The following is an 18,078-nucleotide window of genomic DNA, read 5'->3' on the forward strand; positions in this document are numbered from 1 at the left end:
TGAAGGTATATTTCTGTTCTGTCTACACCTTAACATCCACCTGGTATTAAAGTGTTATTAAAGTTTTGTGGTGTCTTTTTTTTTTTATTAAAAAAATTATACATGATACTATTTTGTAAATCTAGTCTATTACAACTTTTATTTTGTTATTTTCAAACAGTCAACGTCTATATCAATAGATATATTTTTGTTTTGTGTTTTGTGAGCATCAATATGCAGATGAGGTATCAGTAAACTGATTATCGTGGGAGATCATTTTAAGATACTTTCAGGACCTGGTCAGTTAATCAGGCTATATTGTTGTTAATGCTTCTTTATCATGTGGTTTCATGGTTTGTAAGGGCTATCCTTGTTTAATCTTATCTGAAAAAGACAATGGGCACATCTACAGCAAAATGATGTTTTTTTTGCTGTTTTCTGTTTCTCTACCTTACAGTAGTAGTGTCAAAGTATGGTAATTTACCTTATCCTGTCCTGCTTATCACTGAAAGGGTTAAAAAATAAGTGTTGAGTAACACTTTTTCTGCCCCCTGAGATTTTATGCCACCTGCTGTGATAATGTGAACATATTCCAAGTCTATGGAAATCCACAAATTATTATATTTATTTTTTCCAGTGTAACCTTATGTTAGTGCAAGTTATTATACTAATATATATTACATAGAAAAGGCAAAGTTGTCCTTATTTATATAAAAGGAAAGCAGAGTTCTGGATATTTGCTTGATGTTGCTCTTAACTATAATACCTATAAAATTCACCTCAAATGACCATTTAATGCCACTTGTTTTCATGCTTTTTTGATAGTCTGTCATTAGCTACTCTCCATCTTTTCAAATCTAATAGTTTTTTTTTTTAACAAACCTTTCATTGATCATTCAGAAGTCTATTGTATATTTTCCACAGTAAAATATACATGCTGTTCATGAAGTCTGTAGACAATTTACCAAATTAATTTAAAAAAGAAAAAGAAAATGACTTAATAATTTTCTGAAAACTATTAGAAAAATAGGAGTAGATATTTCAGTCCCCCCCTTATTTTATATACATCTATATGTTTTCCTCAGATGTTCCTGTCATTCAGTTCTCCTGCATCCAACATTGTTCCAGTCTTCATATATGTTTGTGCCATGCACAGATAGAGGGATGTGATGGTAAATGGCTTCCATAATTTTTCCTGTAGTTTTGTTGACTGTGTGTATCCAAATTTGCTTGACTGAACCACAATACACATTGTGCATTTTCTTGAGGAGCAGCCTTTTTTGACAAACAGAAGCTCAATGAAATGTTATTTGAAAACCACTGAGTATATGGAAGTATATGATTAATATATGTCATCTTGTCTTTGTAATACTTTTTTTTTTTTTTTTTTAATTGTAAAGAGACTCTGGACAAATGTAGAAAACGTCCATGAATGGAAAAATAGATCAATGAGAATGCGCGCCCCCTACCGACCAAAGTATAGAACAACAACATTGAATCCCATCATGCTTTGCCGTGCCCGCCGACCCGAAAGCTATCACTGCGAAGCTAACTGGTGTTAGCTACCGGGAGCGGACATGTTGTACCGACTCTTCCTTGAATAAACATCGTTGCAAACGGGGAATCGGGAGTTAAGGGGACGGCCAGGAGCGTCAGGCAATCATGGATGCCGTCAACGCCTTTAACCAGGAGGTAAGCCGCCTGCAGAGCTTGCTCAGACCTTGATCCCACCGAGTCTGCTGATGCTGGTCATGGTGCCGCTGTATTGGACTGGGACTAGCCGAGCAGGTCCGACCAATGGGCCTGTAAGCTGGACGTCTTCTCTGGCTTTAGCCTAATCGAGTAAACGACAATGTTGTACTCATGCAGCTAAAGTAAAGTTACAGATTCAGATGGTAGGCTTCCCTTTCTTCAAGGAAGCTAGCACGACTTCAACCACCATCGCTGGTTATCATGTAGGATGTTAGCTAGCTGGAGTAAGTTGTGTTTCACCAATACTGATTATGCTAACAGTGCTACTGACTACATGTTGAATAAGAAAAAAAAACATATACACACAGTACAAAGTCAAGTTAATACTAGACCGCTGTTTTACGGATCAGGCGCTTATTGCCGCTTCAGACATGCACCATGTGATTGTTGGAAGGAGGCAGTCCAGGCTACGGGAAGGCCTGTGAACTGGTTGTTGATACTGGGAGGACTGCAGTCAGAATAGGTCCAGTCCTCTCTAGACTGGTTTCTTTAATAACAAATTTCGGTCTAGAAATCGTTACGGCTGGATTGCTTGCAGTTGATCAAACACAGAGAAAGTACACACCCACACTAAACGTGATCCCAGCTAAAACCATTATAGAGATGTGGTTTTCGTACAAGATGAGGATGTAGTTATTGTTAATAAGTCTTAAATAGCGAAACGTACAAGCTGTGTACTTGTTAGCTATGTGGATGCTTAAGGACACTATAATGGGTCTTTATCAAGGACTAGAAAACGAGTCTGATTATCATTTATGGCAATCAGTCAAATATTATTTAAGAAAGCCAGTTGGAAGTTTAAAGAAACTAATCAGGCTCTTCATTTATACCTTACATGTGTTTTAGTTATCTATCTTGTTCCAAGCAAAACAATGTGTAAAGAGGTTGTCTTGAATTTCTTTTAATACTGTGGTTTTTAGACAGTGAGGTTTTTAGTATAAATGCAATGCAATCGAAATAATGAGCATAAACTCAGAAACTCCTCTACGTTGCTTTGTTTTATTCTCTCTTGTGGTTTTCTTTTTCATCCATCTAACACACATACTACTCTGTCCAGTTGTTCTCATTGATGGACTCCAAGCCCCCAATATCTCGGGCTAAAATGATCTCCATCACCAAGTCAGCTATCAAAGCTATGAAAGTAAGGAAATGTTTGACCTTGTGTCTTGAGTTGCATCTCTGTCTAATTTTTTGAAGCTGTGTTTTTGAGCCTACCTCTAGATAATAAAATGCTCACATGGATCTGTTTTTCTCAGCTCTATAAACACGTGGTCCAGATTGTTGAGAAGTTCATCAAAAAGGTGAGTCAAGCTGATTCCAGACTCAGTTACAAACCAGTCTGTCCTTATTAGACACATTAAATTCAGATCTGTTTTTCTCTTTCTTGATCCTCTAGTGTAAGCCTGAGTATAAAGTAGCAGGCTTGTATGTGGTGGATTCTATTGTTAGACAGTCCAGACACCAGTTTGGACCAGACAAGGATGTGTTTGGTCCAAGGTTCACTAAAAACATCGTGGGAACTTTTGAGAACCTCTGCCTTTGCCCCGTAGAAGACAGGGTAAGAACTGGAAGAGTCATTGTAATGCATATTACCTAGAAAGTTTAACATGTTTTTTTTTCTCTTTCTGCCATCTAATGATAAATGTTCTCACCATTATCATTTTCCTTCCCCTGGTTCTGTGTTCCCTATTTTCCTCTGTAGAGTAAGATTGTGCGGGTTTTGAACCTGTGGCAGAAGAACGGGGTGTTTAAGATCGAGGTCATTCAGCCCCTGTTGGACATGGCCGCTGGCTCCAGCAGTGGTGCTGCATCCTTCGCAAGCGCAGATGAGCCAGGTTATTTTTCTGATTGTGCAAGCAGCAAACATTATATCTTGTTTGAAAATTCTGCAGAAACATATTTGCAAATCAGTTCTTCAGTTTTTTTCTTTAGTTTGTTCGGTTTGATACCTCCAAGCTGATATAAGTTAGGGGTTTTAAAATATTAAATTTAATTTGTTTGTGAAAATAAAGGGAACTTGCAGGTTGTGAGGTTGTTTATACAATATCTAGCAGTGTAATATTGGTAACATGTATTTGCAAAGATGCTGCCATTTGAAAGCATATGTTTGCCTCACACAAACGGTAAAGTTGTGTCATCACTCAGGTTCTTCACCACCTCCAGCCAAAGAGCCTTTTACAGTGGTAACGGCCAACTCCACCACAACATTGGCTCCTCAGCTGCACAACTCTGATGCCTTTGCTGCTGTTGCACAGCTCATCCAGTCCTCACAGGGGCAGCAGGTACGTTTGTGCTAAAGCAGACTGGTATTAGCCTAGTTCATTACCTCTCCCTCTGTCTGTCTGTCAGCGACTTTACCCAAAAACTACTGGACAGATTTTCATATTTTTTTCTAAGAATGAGTCTTAGTCTGACTTAGGTTTCATCTAATTTTGGGAGTAATCCGGATCACCACCTGGATCCTGGAATTTTTTCAAGGAATCTTTGTGATTGCAATATAGGATCATCTTCAATGTATATGCATATAACTGCATAATAAATGGATCAGGTGCTTGGCCAAAAAATACAGGAGAAGTTCACAACAGGTTTTTACAAGATATCACAGATAGATCTGGATCCTGGCAAAATTCCAGATCCTAAGATCCAGAACAGGGAAAAAAAAGAAAAACTTTGAAATTTTTATCACTGCAAGAACACAAGTTAAGATGTAAACATGCAACAAACATCACAACGTAGCCAACACACAGTGGATTCATTTTCAGTGAATGTAATGATGTGTGCATAGAAAATGAATGTAGGATTATAACATCGGGTGGAAATCACATTGTGGTTAGAAATGAGCTGCTCCCTGAGTGCTTTTTTACTTTTTATGTGTTGATATTGCAAATCGTAAATTTCTTTGACCATTATGACTAAATCTTCTTACTTTCACCAACGTTTAGCTTCAGCAGATGCTTCAGAACTTTCAGCAGCAGCCGGTGAAGCAGGTTGAAACCAAGCCTCAGCCTCCTCTCCACGCTGTTCAGACGACACTCCAGAACATCTCCGCTGGGCTGGGTGTAGTCGTCCCACAGCCCCCTCTTCCTACGTCACAACCTCCACCGCCTTCTCAACCAGCTCAGCCTGTCCAGCAGAAAACAGCCTTTGACAAGGTGAAAGTCTGTCTTTGTGTTTGCGCATGTCGTATCGCACAGTTATAAGATAATATGTGGCTCATTTGGAAAGATCAGACTGTACAGACTGTGTCGTGTTAAAAGTGCCATTTTTTTGTGTTTTTACTGCCTCTTTGTTAGAAGCTGCTGGATCGTTTTGACTATGATGATGAACCAGAAGTTGGAGAAGAATCAAAGAAAGACGAACTCTCCTCACAACCCCAGTTGTAAGAGCTATTACCAATATTAAAGCCAATTTGGCATAAGAAGTGGGAAACTTAGATGTTTTTGCTTCCAAGAAACATGTTAGAAGCTCATAGTGTGTCTTAACTTTTGCAGTATGCAACAGCCTCCAGCCTTCCTCCAGCACATGGAGCACTTTAACACACAGATGATGAACATGCCACAAGACCTCTCACAACAGGTGATAAATATAATACAATTTGTTACATAACTATTTAAATATTAGAGCATATATTTGTTTAAAGAGTTCATCTGTCAACTAATTTAAATTAAACAATTATGTGTTACTATCTGTATATAAGCTCCTTGTCTACATGTTAGAGACAAGCTTACATAGTTAATGTCCCAGAAGTGAGATTTAACCTGAATAAAATGCCTCTTATTATAAACACATCATGCACTGTTAAAATAAAAATATAGTTTGAATAGTAAAAGTAATAAACAGACATAGAAAATTGTGTTTCTTATAGACTTCTGTAAAGAAACCTGTTGCATGAGCATGAAATTTATTGCCGTTGTTTTACTCAGGTTCCTGTCCCTCCTAATGGCCAGCTCCAGGCCTGTGGTTTGCTGCCAGGTCAGAGCTTTCCTGTTGCCATGCCGCCCATGGGCCATCCTATGCCAGGACAGCCTCTACTTGGTTCCACAGGACCTCCAGGCTTTCCAGGAGTGTACGCTCCCCAAAATGCAGCCCAGCAACAACAGGTATCACAAGCATAATAAGCTATTTTTTTTTAACATTTCAAAACCAAACAAACAAGCATGCATCTAAATGTTTGATTTTATAACTCTGAATTTTGATGGCATGTTTTTAACTGTTGTCTGTTGTAGTGAGTATGTTGTCATCAGCAATATAATGTTGAAGCAGTTTTATCCTTTAACTTATCACAAGATACCTACTTGATATTTCATTAGAATTCATCAGTGGACATGGATCATTCTTCTGTGAGGGAGGGCAGACATGGCCGAAGGTCGCACTCAGGCTCCAGGTAAGCATCTGAAAAGACAAAAAAAAAAAAAAAAAAAAGCATAATTTCCTCCCACACAGTATAATTTTGAAAACCACCTTGTAGCACATTATTTAAGCTGCTGGCACTGTTTGGGCTTTTTGTACCACCAGATCTCCAAAGAGGAGGAGGTCACGGTCTAATTCGCGTACACGACGATCCAGGCACAGGCGATCTCGCTCACGCTCCAGAGACCGCCGTCATCATTCCCCACGCTCTCGCTCGCAGGAGCGTAGGGAGAGAGAGAAGGAGAGAGAACGACGGCAGAGAGGCCTTCCACCACCCAAGAGCGAGACACTGAGCAGTGAGTCATGATCTGTTCATGCTTTAAGTATAAACATGAAGGCTTTCATAGTTAGTAGCTCTTTTTTATTTCTTCTCAGCTAGCTTTTTCCTCTCCAACTCTTCTTGACGTGACCTTTATCCTCTTCAGTTTGCAGTACAACTCTGTGGGTGGGCCAGTTGGACAAGAGAACACAACAGCAAGATGTTGCGTCTTTACTCGAGGAGTTTGGGCAGATAGAGTCAATCAATGTAAGTAAATTAATTTTTTATTATATTATTGCTGCTCTGACTTAAACATATAGCAAAGACTTGCATTATGTCCTCTAAAGAGTAGAGTTTTGTTTTAATATCGCTCCATGGATTTGTTTATATTTACAACATATTTTGAGGGTTTTTTTTGTTTTTTAATAGTTTGCTTGCTGTTATTTTAAAAAAAAAAATATTAGTCATATAGAAAGCTCTTAATATCTGTGACTGGAGACTTTTCAGCTTTTTTGGACATGACTAAAAACAAGCTGGCTTCAAATATATCCAGTTTTCTATCGGGGAACTTGCAGACAATAATAACAGGATGAAAATGATCGATTTTAGCAACAGATAGTTACTAACTTTAGTTTTTTTTGTTTTTTTTTTGTTTTTGTTTTTTTAAGTTAAGACAAAATACAACATTTTTCATTCATTTTTATTGATAACAATTGTTCTCACATTAACCATGTATAAATAAAGCTGCCAGATTACAGTATACTTCTTTTAAAGATTACGAGTGTTCAGCCATATGAGCATCTAGAGAGATATGGCTGCGAGAGAAAGGCAGGAGCCTCAGAATGAAACTTTAAATGAAAAAACCCCCCACAAATTTTGGTTTAACGTTGAATCTACACATGCTGCTCTGCTTTTTTCTCTGTCTCAGCAAAGTAGAAACAGGGAGGCATTTTTTACTGCAGCAGGAGAGAAATCAAGACTGGAAATGTTTCACCTTACAATCATTACAATAGTCTCTTGTCACTTCTTTTGGGAAATAATCCCTGATGAGGTCTAAAAAATCTACTACAATTGGCACAGAGACAAGTTCTGCTAGTGCTGGTTGGCATACCTGAGGTCCTGTTGTGCCATTTTTATTTGTATGGCCTGAAGAGAATTTGACAGGTCTACATGGGGCCATTAACCGGGATATGTTATAAATTATAGTATGCATTCTTCACAGAAAGGTAGGGATATTCAACTTTCATGTGGAGTATACAAAAAATGTAAAATGTTAATGCTACATTGCTATTATAAGTAGAATTATGTAACAGTAATTTCTTTATTTCAGACAAATTATTAAAAACTAACAACTGTGGTAGGTATACGACAACATAAAAATGCCAACGTCTCAGTAACTTGTCATGTGTTCAGTGTGGTTATGGCCTGACAAGAGGACTGTTACAATATACAAGCTTTCATTGGATCAGACTATTTAATGGTCGATTCATGCTTCAGACACGTCAGGGTTTTTCGTGGTTAATCACCTTGCTAGAGAACAGCATGTCATGAAAGTAGTACTTTATCAATGAACAGTACTTATGCATTTAAAATTTTAGAGAAAGTTAAATTAACATGTGAAGTTAATAGTATGTTTTAGGTTCATTTTGACATAAATGAACAAGCTAGACATCCTAAATTCTGTGTTTGTGATAAGTATATAAGCTATAAATCTCTTTTTCTTTATTATTAATAATGGCAACATTTATATAGTTGTTACAGCTGTAGTTATTGGTGACATATAGTGATGATATTGATGCTAATAGTTGAGATAGTGATGATAATTATCAATGTTGTGATTGGTAATGTTGTGATTTACTCTTATTAATTAATTAACTGTAATTCTTATTGTTGTTGTCATGGATATTGATATCTGTAACATTACTGCAGTCTGTAGTATTTTATTATAGTCTTACCTATGATGGAATAAAAAGTTAGGATTTTTATTGTGTATATTCCCTAAACTAAGTTATGATGCTCCACATGACATCAACACTCAGACTTGCCAGTCTGCTTTGGACCGATTTACCTTTTTTCTTATTGCTTTTTTCCAAATATCTTCTATCTTTGTTCCTTTGTTAATTTTCTTTGTGTCGTTTTGTACTTTTCAATTTCTTTGTTTTGTTGTTTACCTACACAATTGCACTGTAAATACTATCACAAATTGTAATGGAAAGAAATGAATGAGCATCATGGGAAAAGATTTTGCTGTCAAGTCTCAGTGAACGTATCTGTATTAGTGATGCAGAACCCTGATCCAATGTTTCTTCTTTTTTTTTTATCTACACTGGTTAACCTCTGAAGCAAAAATTGTTTCTTTGTTGAGCTAGAAAAATTACCTGTTGCTGAAATGTTTTTCTGCCAGGACCATGATCGGGCTTAATCAAACAGAAATCTTTTTGTTTTCTCCTCATCTGTTTTTTCCTCATGCTTAGATGATCCCTCCACGTGGCTGTGCTTACATCGTCATGATACACAGGCAGGATGCCTTCAGGGCTCTGCAGAAACTCAGTAGAGGTCCATATAAAGTTAACCAGAAAGCAATCAAGGTGAGTAAGAGTCATAGATGACTGGCTGTTAATATACTAAAGAAAATATGAGAGACAAAGTACCAAATGACATTTATGTTTTTTAAAGTTTCCACGTTATTCTATTTCTCCCTAGATTGCCTGGGCTTTGAACAAGGGCATAAAGCCTGAGTTTAAACAGTACTGGGATGTTGAGCTGGGCGTCACCTACATACCTTGGTCTAAAATCAGAGAGGACCAGTTAGAGGAGCTAAAAGAAGGAGGCATACTGGATGTAGAGACCTTATCACCGGGTAAACAGCCTGTTGAGCACAGTAACACGTTAAAAAGTGTTCATATGGAACCACTGACAGGGATCATGTCTCACCAATACCTAGGGTGGCCAGATGCTTTGTGCGGGATAGTCCCGCATTTCTATTACTTTTCACACGTCCCACAAAACGGGGCCCTGTACCGCAACAGTCTTCACTTTCGTAACGAAAAAAAAAAACTGGCTTTTACTATTTGTGTGTGGCAAAATATTTGACGGCTGTCACATCACACCGCCTGTTGATTTGAGTTACACTCATGTCAATCAAACTAGGAGGTGGGACTTAATGCACATCTATGATGCACCGGTGCACCCACTAATGAAAATAAATAAATAAAAAAACAACTGATTGATCATGGAGGACAGGGAGACAACCGCAGCAAAGAAGAAAAGAAAGTTTTGTTACGACAAAGACTGGGAAAACATATATTCCTGGGTTTAACCTGTTTGAGGAGACTGTGAGGGTATTTTGTGATGTTTGTCAAAGTATTTTTTCCGTGTCACATGGTGGGAAATATGACGTGAAATGACACCAAAAATCCGAGTCACAAAAAAACCGCGCTACTCAGAGGAAGGCTTCCCAGTCAATGGACATGTTCCCAATTAAGACTCGACTGTTAATTCTGTTTGATTCTTGATAACATGAAAGGAACAAGGAAATAGTATGCAAGCTTTTACTGTTTCCCTTTGTCAGAGAACTTGAATTTCAATAAAAAAATATATATATAGTAACAGATTGGTTATGTTTGGATAGTAATTTTATTACCAAAGAGCAGAATAGAAAGGTGTTTTTTAAAATTTTTTTTTTAACTTTGTCATGAACGAGTGGAATCACACATTGTTCCACATTTTCATAGTCTTTGTCCCACATTTGGTGAAAGGAGATCTGGTCACCCTACCAATACCCAATTTAAAAACAAAAAAAAAGCAGAGCCAGGACTTTGCATCTAAATGTTTGGCAATTTTCTCTTTCCATAATGATTTTTTCTCTACAAAGAGTTCAGCTTTGTACCTTCCATTTGCTTTAACATTTAATAATTTGCTCTAATTAAATGGACTTTTTTCAGAGTGGATTGGTGTTAGGAAGACTCTGGACCACCAAGAGGAGCTTTCCCATAATGGCCGTTCTGAGCAGCAGCAGCCTGAAGAGCAACAGATATTACCTGTAGCCGCTCCAGTCCCTCCTCTTGCGCAGGTAAAAGTCAGCTGAGTCATGTCATAATTATTCTGAGATGTGTTGACCTGCTGCTGTTTTATAGTGATACACTAAATAAACTGCTTGCAGCTTAACAGCTCATTTAATCATAATATAAATGTCAGATTAAATGTATTTAAAATCTTATTTATGTTTTTAGATTCCTCCAATGCAGCAGCCAATGATTGGTGTAGGTTCCCTTCAACCTCCAGTCTTTCCTGGTCCTATGGGGATACCTCCGCCCACTTTTACTCCGGGGGTCCCCCCTCCTCCTTTCATCAGACCGGGCTTCAACCCCATGCAAATGCCCCCAGGTAGCACCTCCTATTGTCATCTTATGGCTTTTATTAAAGCAATTATCTTGCATGCACTAGTGTCAAAAACTGTTTTAGAGCTGCTCATGGGCACTGACTTGGGAGAGGATCTGTTTCTGTGGAGATATTGATCCCATGACTTTTAATAAAAATGATTAGTGGGTATATGTGTCAGCAGATATTCTGGAGCTTTCGCAGGTGCTATACTTGAGTGTGTTCTTGTGTGAACTAGTACGAGTTTCCCAATTCAGCTGACTTATATACTGCTGTATGCTTGTTTCTGCCAGTGTGTCACATGCAGTTACATGCGTTACATATCAGCACAATAAAGATCTGCTATTTTCACAAAAACAAAGCAACACTTTCACAGCATTGCATGCTACCTCCTGTGTACTCTAAAGAGCAGTTTACCTGCACGGTTTTTTTTTAGTTTGTTCTTTTAATCTCTGACTTCTAAGACAGCCACATCACATTCCTAATCTCTCCTCAGACATTTTACTAGTACATATGTGTACTTCTGGACACAGTTATGGTTTGTTTTTGTTGAACATATTAATATCTAAAGCACTTTGATCTGACTTTGTATGAAAAGTTCTTTATAAATAAAGTTTGATTTGATAACATTATGTGGACAGCATTTATATGCTGGCACAAGTGGCTGTATAGACCATGTCTGCACTCCACATCAGGTGGTTTCATATGTCAGCTGCCCCACTAAGGTAGAGTAGCTTAAGCATCATCTGCATTCACCTTGGTCATAAGATCAGTATCAACACAACAGGGTTTTTTTTTTATACAAAATGATCACATAGTATGAAATGTCAAAATAAAGCCATTGAATCTGCTGAATATGTTTTAATTTTAGGCTGTTTATTAACTAAGAAATTGTTTTATTCCTGTGGCACATTTGGCAATAGTACTTCCTTTTACTTCCAGGTTTTTCTAATAAAATCTTATTTAACTTTTTCTTTCTTGCTTTTTTTCCCCCAAATAAATCAAGTTGATGTGAAATCTTATTTCACCACTCTTTTTCCAGGTTTTCCTCCACCAGGTCCAATGCCACTTGGCCCCCCTCCTCCTCCCAAAGGTGGAATTGATGACCCATCTCTTGACCCAACAGGTTTGGGCAACAGGAAAGATGACATCCTTGAGGGTCCCAAAATTTTCAACAATCAGATGGGACATATGGGTTAGTGTTTTATTTTTCACTCGTTGACAAATTGGATGATTTGTTTACATTTCTGTTTGAAAGCTTTTGAGTTGGACGATCAATTGAATTTGTTTAAAGGAACTGTATGTGTGTTTTCCTATTCAGGGAACCAAATAGGCGGTCCTCCAGTTGTACCTCCAGGTGGTCTTCCAGGTGGTCCTCTAGTTAATCCTCCAGGTGGTCCTCCACTGGGACCTCCAGGCGGTCCTCCAGTTGGACCTCAAGGTGCTCTTCCAGGTGGACATCCTGGAAACATCCAACCACCTTCTGGTGGTCTGTTGGGAGCACGGCCAGGTATAATCCCACTTCAGCGTCCTCCAGGTCCGCCACCACCTCACATGCAAAGATTCCCTCCACCCCATGGACCACCCAGACCACCTCACCTCAGCATGCCACCTGTGGCCACTCAGATGATACCTAGGGGCCCACTCCCTCAGATGGTGCGACATGATGCCCCTCTGCCTAAAGCAGGTTTTGGAATGCCGCCTCCACACAATATGAGACCTCCTTTCCCTCATGGGCATGGCCCTCCTCCTCAGGGTCCCCCTCCTCAAGGTCCGTCCCCTGCTCCTTTTGTCAGACCGGGGGGTCCGAGAGGCATGGAAGGGTCTGAAGAAATGGATGACAGACCTTTCAGGGGAGACAGACCTGGATTCCGGGATCGAGAGCAAGAGAGGGACAGAGACTGGGACCGAAACAGGGATAGAGAGAGGGACAGAGGTTTTGGAGGTGGAAGGCGTCCATTTGGTGATAGAGGGAGGGGAGGCGGTGGTGATAAAATGGATGAGAGAGACCGGCTTGGAGGTTGGCAGGAAGATGGAGGCAACCGTGGAGGAGGATGGGAGAGAGACAGAGAAAGAGATCGCGATAGAGACCGTGACCGTGATCGGGACAGAGATAGACGAGATTGGAGGGAGAGGCGAGGCAGCCTCGACCGAGACAGAGAACGGGCGCGAGGGGATGATGGAGAGAGGGATCGAGCGAGGGCGGAGGGAGAAAGAAGCAGGGGAGAAGGGGGGAGTCGGGAAAGGGGCAGAGGAGATGATGGAAAAGGGGAAAAGCCAAGGCGTTTGGAACGGCGAGAGAGGACGACAAGATGGGATAGGGATGATCGATTGGCTGAACTAGAAAACATGGACAAATTTCGGACCTCTAACAGCACAGAGCAGTCTCGTGCAACTCCTGAGGTCACCATGGAAACCAGTAAAGACCCAGATGGGGAAAACTCTCAAAAGAAAGCAGATTCTGAACATTTAGCTCCACCCCCAGATATAACTACTGCAACTGCAACAGGAAATCTGGTGCCCTCTGAGCCCTCGCCATTAGCTCAAAGTGAGCCCACAGAAACAAAAGAGGAAGCGGCATCATAGACCTGTAGCCTGAGATTCATGTGAATCATTAAAGTATATAAAAGCTTTTGTTCACTGTAATAGTCTCAGTTGTTGAAAGGTTGATTTCTAACTTGTAACTATTTGTCAGTTGGTCATAGAAAGTTTCTTGGCTGTAGCACATTTTATGAAAATTGCCTCTCACACATTGTTAAGCAAATGAACCTGGATGTTTTCAAGAAAAATAACCCTGACCTTGCATCTGCATCATCTGTTTGGTAAGAAACAAATAGCTTTTGTTAAATATCTTCTCTTAACTTTAGTTTTTTGTCCTTATAAATTGTAAGAATAAGTGTTTGCATGTAAAGGTTTTTCTTTTAGTTTGTATTGAGACAAAGGGGGCAAATGATTAACTCAGTTTATTCATCTGTGGGATGGCAGGGACCTTTCAAGGATGTAAATGTGGTCTTTTAGAGAGATGTTTTTTGATTTTGCCAAAATTACATGTCAAACACTGACTTTGATCTCAAGCAACTCTTGAAATAGATGCTCCATTTTCTTTTTTCTTTTTTCAACATCATGTTTAGTGTTGAGTCACGGAGGCACCGTTTTAAATAGACTATTAGTGGCCTTAAAATGAATTAAAATGACCTGCAGGTTAAATAGAAAATGACTTCTCACTGAAGATGGAATGAGTTGGGATAATGCATTGTTCTGAACACAATTTTTTCCCTTTTGATAAAGTCTCCTTTTACCCTTTGAACCACATTGTATCAAGCAAAATAAGGACATGCATTGTTTTTATTTTGCCTGACACTTATTTCTGTAACAAATGATTTAGAGACATGTTTTAAATTCATTCCTCTGACTTTACAAACCCATCGTTTGTAAGAACAGAGTTTATGTGCTTTTAAAATGACATATCCACTAGTAGTAAAACTCGTAACGGGACTGAAGCAAATGAGCTTGTTCTGATTTTCTAATCTTTGAAGATCTTGTAACCAAATTTTTCCAGGAAGCTCCTATTCTAATCCAGTTCTTTTACCAAATCAACATTTCTTCCCATCCTTTGCTCTGAGTACAGAAACAGATTACAGCACTATTACTAAACATGTGTATGCATTTAACAACAGTTACTGATTACAAACTATACATAACACTGTAGGACTCCTAATCGACTAATTTGCCACAAGCAAAGAAGTTTTAGTTTTCTTCATCTGAAAAAATTTCAACCAGCACAAAAAAAATTTAAAAAATTGAAAAAAGTACAGAAAATGTGAAGCTGATGTCATACTTTTACTCAAACACTGTCCTGTATTCTAAATAGGCAACTATGGTATTTAATGGAGGTGGTGAGGGAGCATTGTTTCACATTCTTTATTTAAATACAGCAGCCTTGAAATATTCAGGAAAAAAATAGTTTGATTATACCTTTCTCCAATTATGGAAAAAGATGGAAAAGAGCATTCCAACTAACATTGCTCTTTTTTCAGTTTTTTCAACGAGTATTAAAGAACTGAAATGGATTTTGCAGGTGTTCTCCACTTGGCTTGCTTGGTTCTCGATTTTACAAAATCTTGCTCCGTTAACATGGTCTGTTCAGTCAAATACACACTGTTTTGATTTTGTTCTAATCAACACAACTCTAGTTGTGGACTGATGTTTCACTGAGGCAGTTAAAGTAGAATTGGAGCAATGAAATGAAGGGTACTGCCTGGAACACTGCTGTAAATATGCTTGTCACTGACAGCTGTAAAGGTTCATGGTAATTGTTGTTAATAATCAGTGATTTCTTTATTTGGACACGTAAAGAACAACAGAGGCCCCTTGCTTTAACGTTTTTAACTCCTAGTGGTTTGAAAATTGACAGATATTTCTATGATTTGATTAAAATAGAAAACACATAGACATAAAATCTTCAATATTCAGCCACAGGAAATTGTTTTTAATAAACTATTTTTGTACCAAAACCTTTTGTTCCTTGTATTTGTGCCCATTACATACTTTAATGTTTTGGTGCTTACTGAAGCCATCAGTGTTATGTTGACTTTTGCTTATGTGGTGAATACCATATATCAAATATTTTTAGGTGATTTCTTAACATGAAAGGCCAGAGGAATAGTTCAACTTCATCCTATATGAAATTTAATGAGTTTTATACAGTTTCATTGAATTATGAAACAAATTGATTTTATTTAATGAAACACATTTGATCAAAATAAAGTATAGTCTTGTTTAACGCTCTTAGTGATAGAAGTGTTAAACTTATAAACTTAGTCACTTTCAATATGATGAAGGCATTTAAGACCAATATCTTAAGACAAATAAATAAAATGACTATAGAGGCGTACGCATGGTTACGCACCCACCAGTCGAAAATGATCTAACCAATACCTTTTAAAACACCGACATGTTTTTCAATGGCGTTGATTCTGCTCACGTGCTTAAATTTACTGTGCTCTGATAGGCTGTTAGCCCCATGATTGTCTCTGGCCAATGAAATTATTTATCTTTCTTTCTACTTTTTTATGATTGGTTATCTCTAATATAAATCCGCCCATCACGCATATACGCGTCTGTTCTCCTTTTCAGGAAAGAGCTGTTCGTAACTTTGTCTTGAGTAACTGCAGCAAAAATGGTGCTGAAAGCTGTTTGTGTGTTGAAGGGAGCTGGAGATACCAGCGGGACAGTATATTTTGAACAGGAGGTAAGATAGGCAGTATTGCACAACAAAGAAAAAAAAAAAAAAAAAGGAGATTTAAGATGTTCGTTCGTCCCTCGGCGCTGGCTGGCATACCAAGCTAGCTAAGTTCCTAATGCGCAACCTGGTTGACGCGAGTTTTTTTTTTTAAATTTTTATTTATTTATATTTTAAAGATGCCAGCGTAGTTCTCTTGCTAGCTAGTTTCACGTGTCATTGAAATGACAAAGCATTGAACTTAGGCAGATTTGAAAAATACCCACAGATTTGCATGTGATACTCGACAATTTTTCAATGCAAATTAGCATTTGACCGAGCGTTACAGAATGCATCGAGAGGTTTATATTGCAGCTTACATGCAGATTTAAGTAGGCTACGTACCACAGTGTAATTACTTCATTAATGTAATGACTGAAATCAAAGCGGTGTCAATAAAGTCATAACCTTTGAACCTTTATGGCCTGTTTGGTAATAATTAACAGTGTAAACCTCTGTTGCATAAGTTCGGCTTTTGCTGCTTCATTTATCTATCGGTAACGTTGCTCTTGTGATTTGGATTACTGAATGGCACCATTGTTGAATCTACTTTATTGCTGCTGTTGTTGTTCTTTCTTTCTTTCTTTTTAAAAAAACCAGAATGAATGAATAAGTAAATAAATAAAGGTTACAAGCCTTGAGAGAAACGCAAACGGCAGCGCACTAATTTTGCTGAGTCATAATTTGACCTCTTTCTGGAGACCTTTTTCCTCACTCATTCGTTTTTTTCTTTTTTTTTTCTTTTTTTTTTATATCAGGTTTCGTGAGACTGGGTAACAAAAACACTTTGTCACCGACAAAATATATGGTTTTTGCCACATAATGTTTGAAAACTTGAAAATACTTTGCAGTTGTAAGACTTGTTGATTTCAAATGTACCCACCCCATCCCATCTTGCATAATATTGTTCTTGACTGCTCTCTTTGTGTCTTGATTTTTACTAGAATGATTCAGCTCCCGTAAAGCTGACAGGAGAAATCCAAGGCCTTACCCCTGGTGAGCATGGCTTTCATGTCCATGCTTTTGGTGACAACACAAATGGTGAGAAACGGATCAAACCCTAATCTTAACAGGTCTATATATTGGTATGTTTTTACTGACTTGCTTACATATTTTTCTTTCCCAGGATGCATCAGTGCAGGGCCTCACTACAATCCCCATAATAAGAATCATGCAGGCCCAAATGATGAAGAAAGGTCAGTCAATTTGAGAGAGAATAGTGGTGCAGTGATACACTTTGTGTTTTTCTTGTCCCGCTGGATAGAAAAGTATCAAATCTAAATGCATCTGTCTCATTGTTGACTAGTCATTGCTAATGTTTTGCACAATTAACTTTTCATTTTTCACATTTTTTTTCCCCCCTATATTTGCATGACCACATTCTTAGGAAGACTGTGTACTTGAGTAACTGCTGTTTCATATGGTTATTAAAAGATGAACTTGTTTATATGGTTGAAAAGGCCCAGTGACATAATTCTAGACAGTTGTTTGGTAGTCAGTCATCTAAATTCTTGGTTTATACAGAATATGAATGGCATCTTTAAGTTGCAGCACTGATAAATGACAGGATATTTTTTAAGTTAAATGTGATATCCTAACTTAACTCGTATAACAGCAGCTGCTTTTACACTCTGGACTCTGGAGAATAAGGTCTGGATTGGCAATTGGCTGTTTACAGATTAAAAACATGTGTTTTCATAACAGTAAGTGCTGCCTTCATTAATTGCAAAAAGGGCTGGACATGATGCAAACTGCAGTGCCTTTATTGGTTTGCTTGTTTACTAGATAGAGGAAACTCCCCACCTCTAGCTTGTTTTTTTTTTTTGTTTTTTAAAAAAAAATTTTTATTTCCCCCCCCCCTGCCACAATGAGTGCTACATGTAATTGGACACATCTTGTTGGGCTGTAACAATGTTGCTCGTGAGGTAAACTCTTGGCCAAATGTTGCAACTCTAAGTGGCATGCAGACCCACTTAAAAATGTCTGCTGTGGCCACAGTTAAAGGCAACTATCAAGA

General features: G+C 38.3%; 2 protein-coding genes across 3 annotated transcripts in view; both read left to right on the forward strand.

Moving 5' to 3' along the window:
• Positions 1-1,544: 1,544 nt before the first annotated feature.
• On the forward strand, positions 1,545-15,216 carry scaf4a (SR-related CTD-associated factor 4a). 2 transcript variants are annotated; one of them, XM_079247601.1, is made up of 19 exons: positions 1,545-1,671; positions 2,789-2,872; positions 2,988-3,032; positions 3,128-3,289; positions 3,434-3,566; positions 3,877-4,013; positions 4,674-4,883; positions 5,025-5,110; positions 5,223-5,307; positions 5,655-5,831; positions 6,042-6,115; positions 6,247-6,437; positions 6,567-6,667; positions 8,875-8,988; positions 9,104-9,260; positions 10,345-10,472; positions 10,633-10,786; positions 11,823-11,975; positions 12,102-15,216. In XM_079247601.1, the coding sequence occupies exons 1-19, from the start codon at positions 1,642-1,644 to the stop codon at positions 13,364-13,366; spliced, it is 3,486 nt and encodes a 1,161-aa protein (XP_079103727.1). In that variant the 5' UTR covers positions 1,545-1,641; the 3' UTR covers positions 13,367-15,216. The 2 variants fall into 2 exon arrangements, with proteins under 2 accessions (XP_079103727.1, XP_079103728.1); XM_079247602.1 differs by having other exon boundaries at positions 5,028-5,110.
• Positions 15,217-15,895: 679 nt separating this feature from the next.
• The window catches only part of sod1 (superoxide dismutase 1, soluble), a 3,284-nt gene continuing 1,101 nt past the window's right edge, over positions 15,896-18,078 (forward strand). The window contains exons 1-3 of the mRNA XM_079247311.1: positions 15,896-16,031; positions 17,006-17,102; positions 17,188-17,257. Of these exons, the coding sequence (XP_079103437.1) occupies positions 15,960-16,031; positions 17,006-17,102; positions 17,188-17,257 (239 nt within the window). The 5' untranslated portion in view covers positions 15,896-15,959. The remainder of the gene's footprint in view (positions 16,032-17,005; positions 17,103-17,187; positions 17,258-18,078) is intronic.

Source organism: Telmatherina bonti, assembly GCF_933228915.1.
Source record: "Telmatherina bonti genome assembly, chromosome: 10".
NCBI lineage: Eukaryota > Metazoa > Chordata > Actinopteri > Atheriniformes > Telmatherinidae > Telmatherina > Telmatherina bonti.

Coding starts and splice junctions, on each gene's coding strand:
- scaf4a (XM_079247601.1), top strand. CDS start 1,642: ATGGATGCCGTCAACGCCTTTAACCAGGAG. Junction 5,308..5,654: donor CACAAGACCTCTCACAACAG/GTGATAAATATA, acceptor TGTTTTACTCAG/GTTCCTGTCCCTCCTAATGG. Junction 10,473..10,632: donor CAGTCCCTCCTCTTGCGCAG/GTAAAAGTCAGC, acceptor TTATGTTTTTAG/ATTCCTCCAATGCAGCAGCC.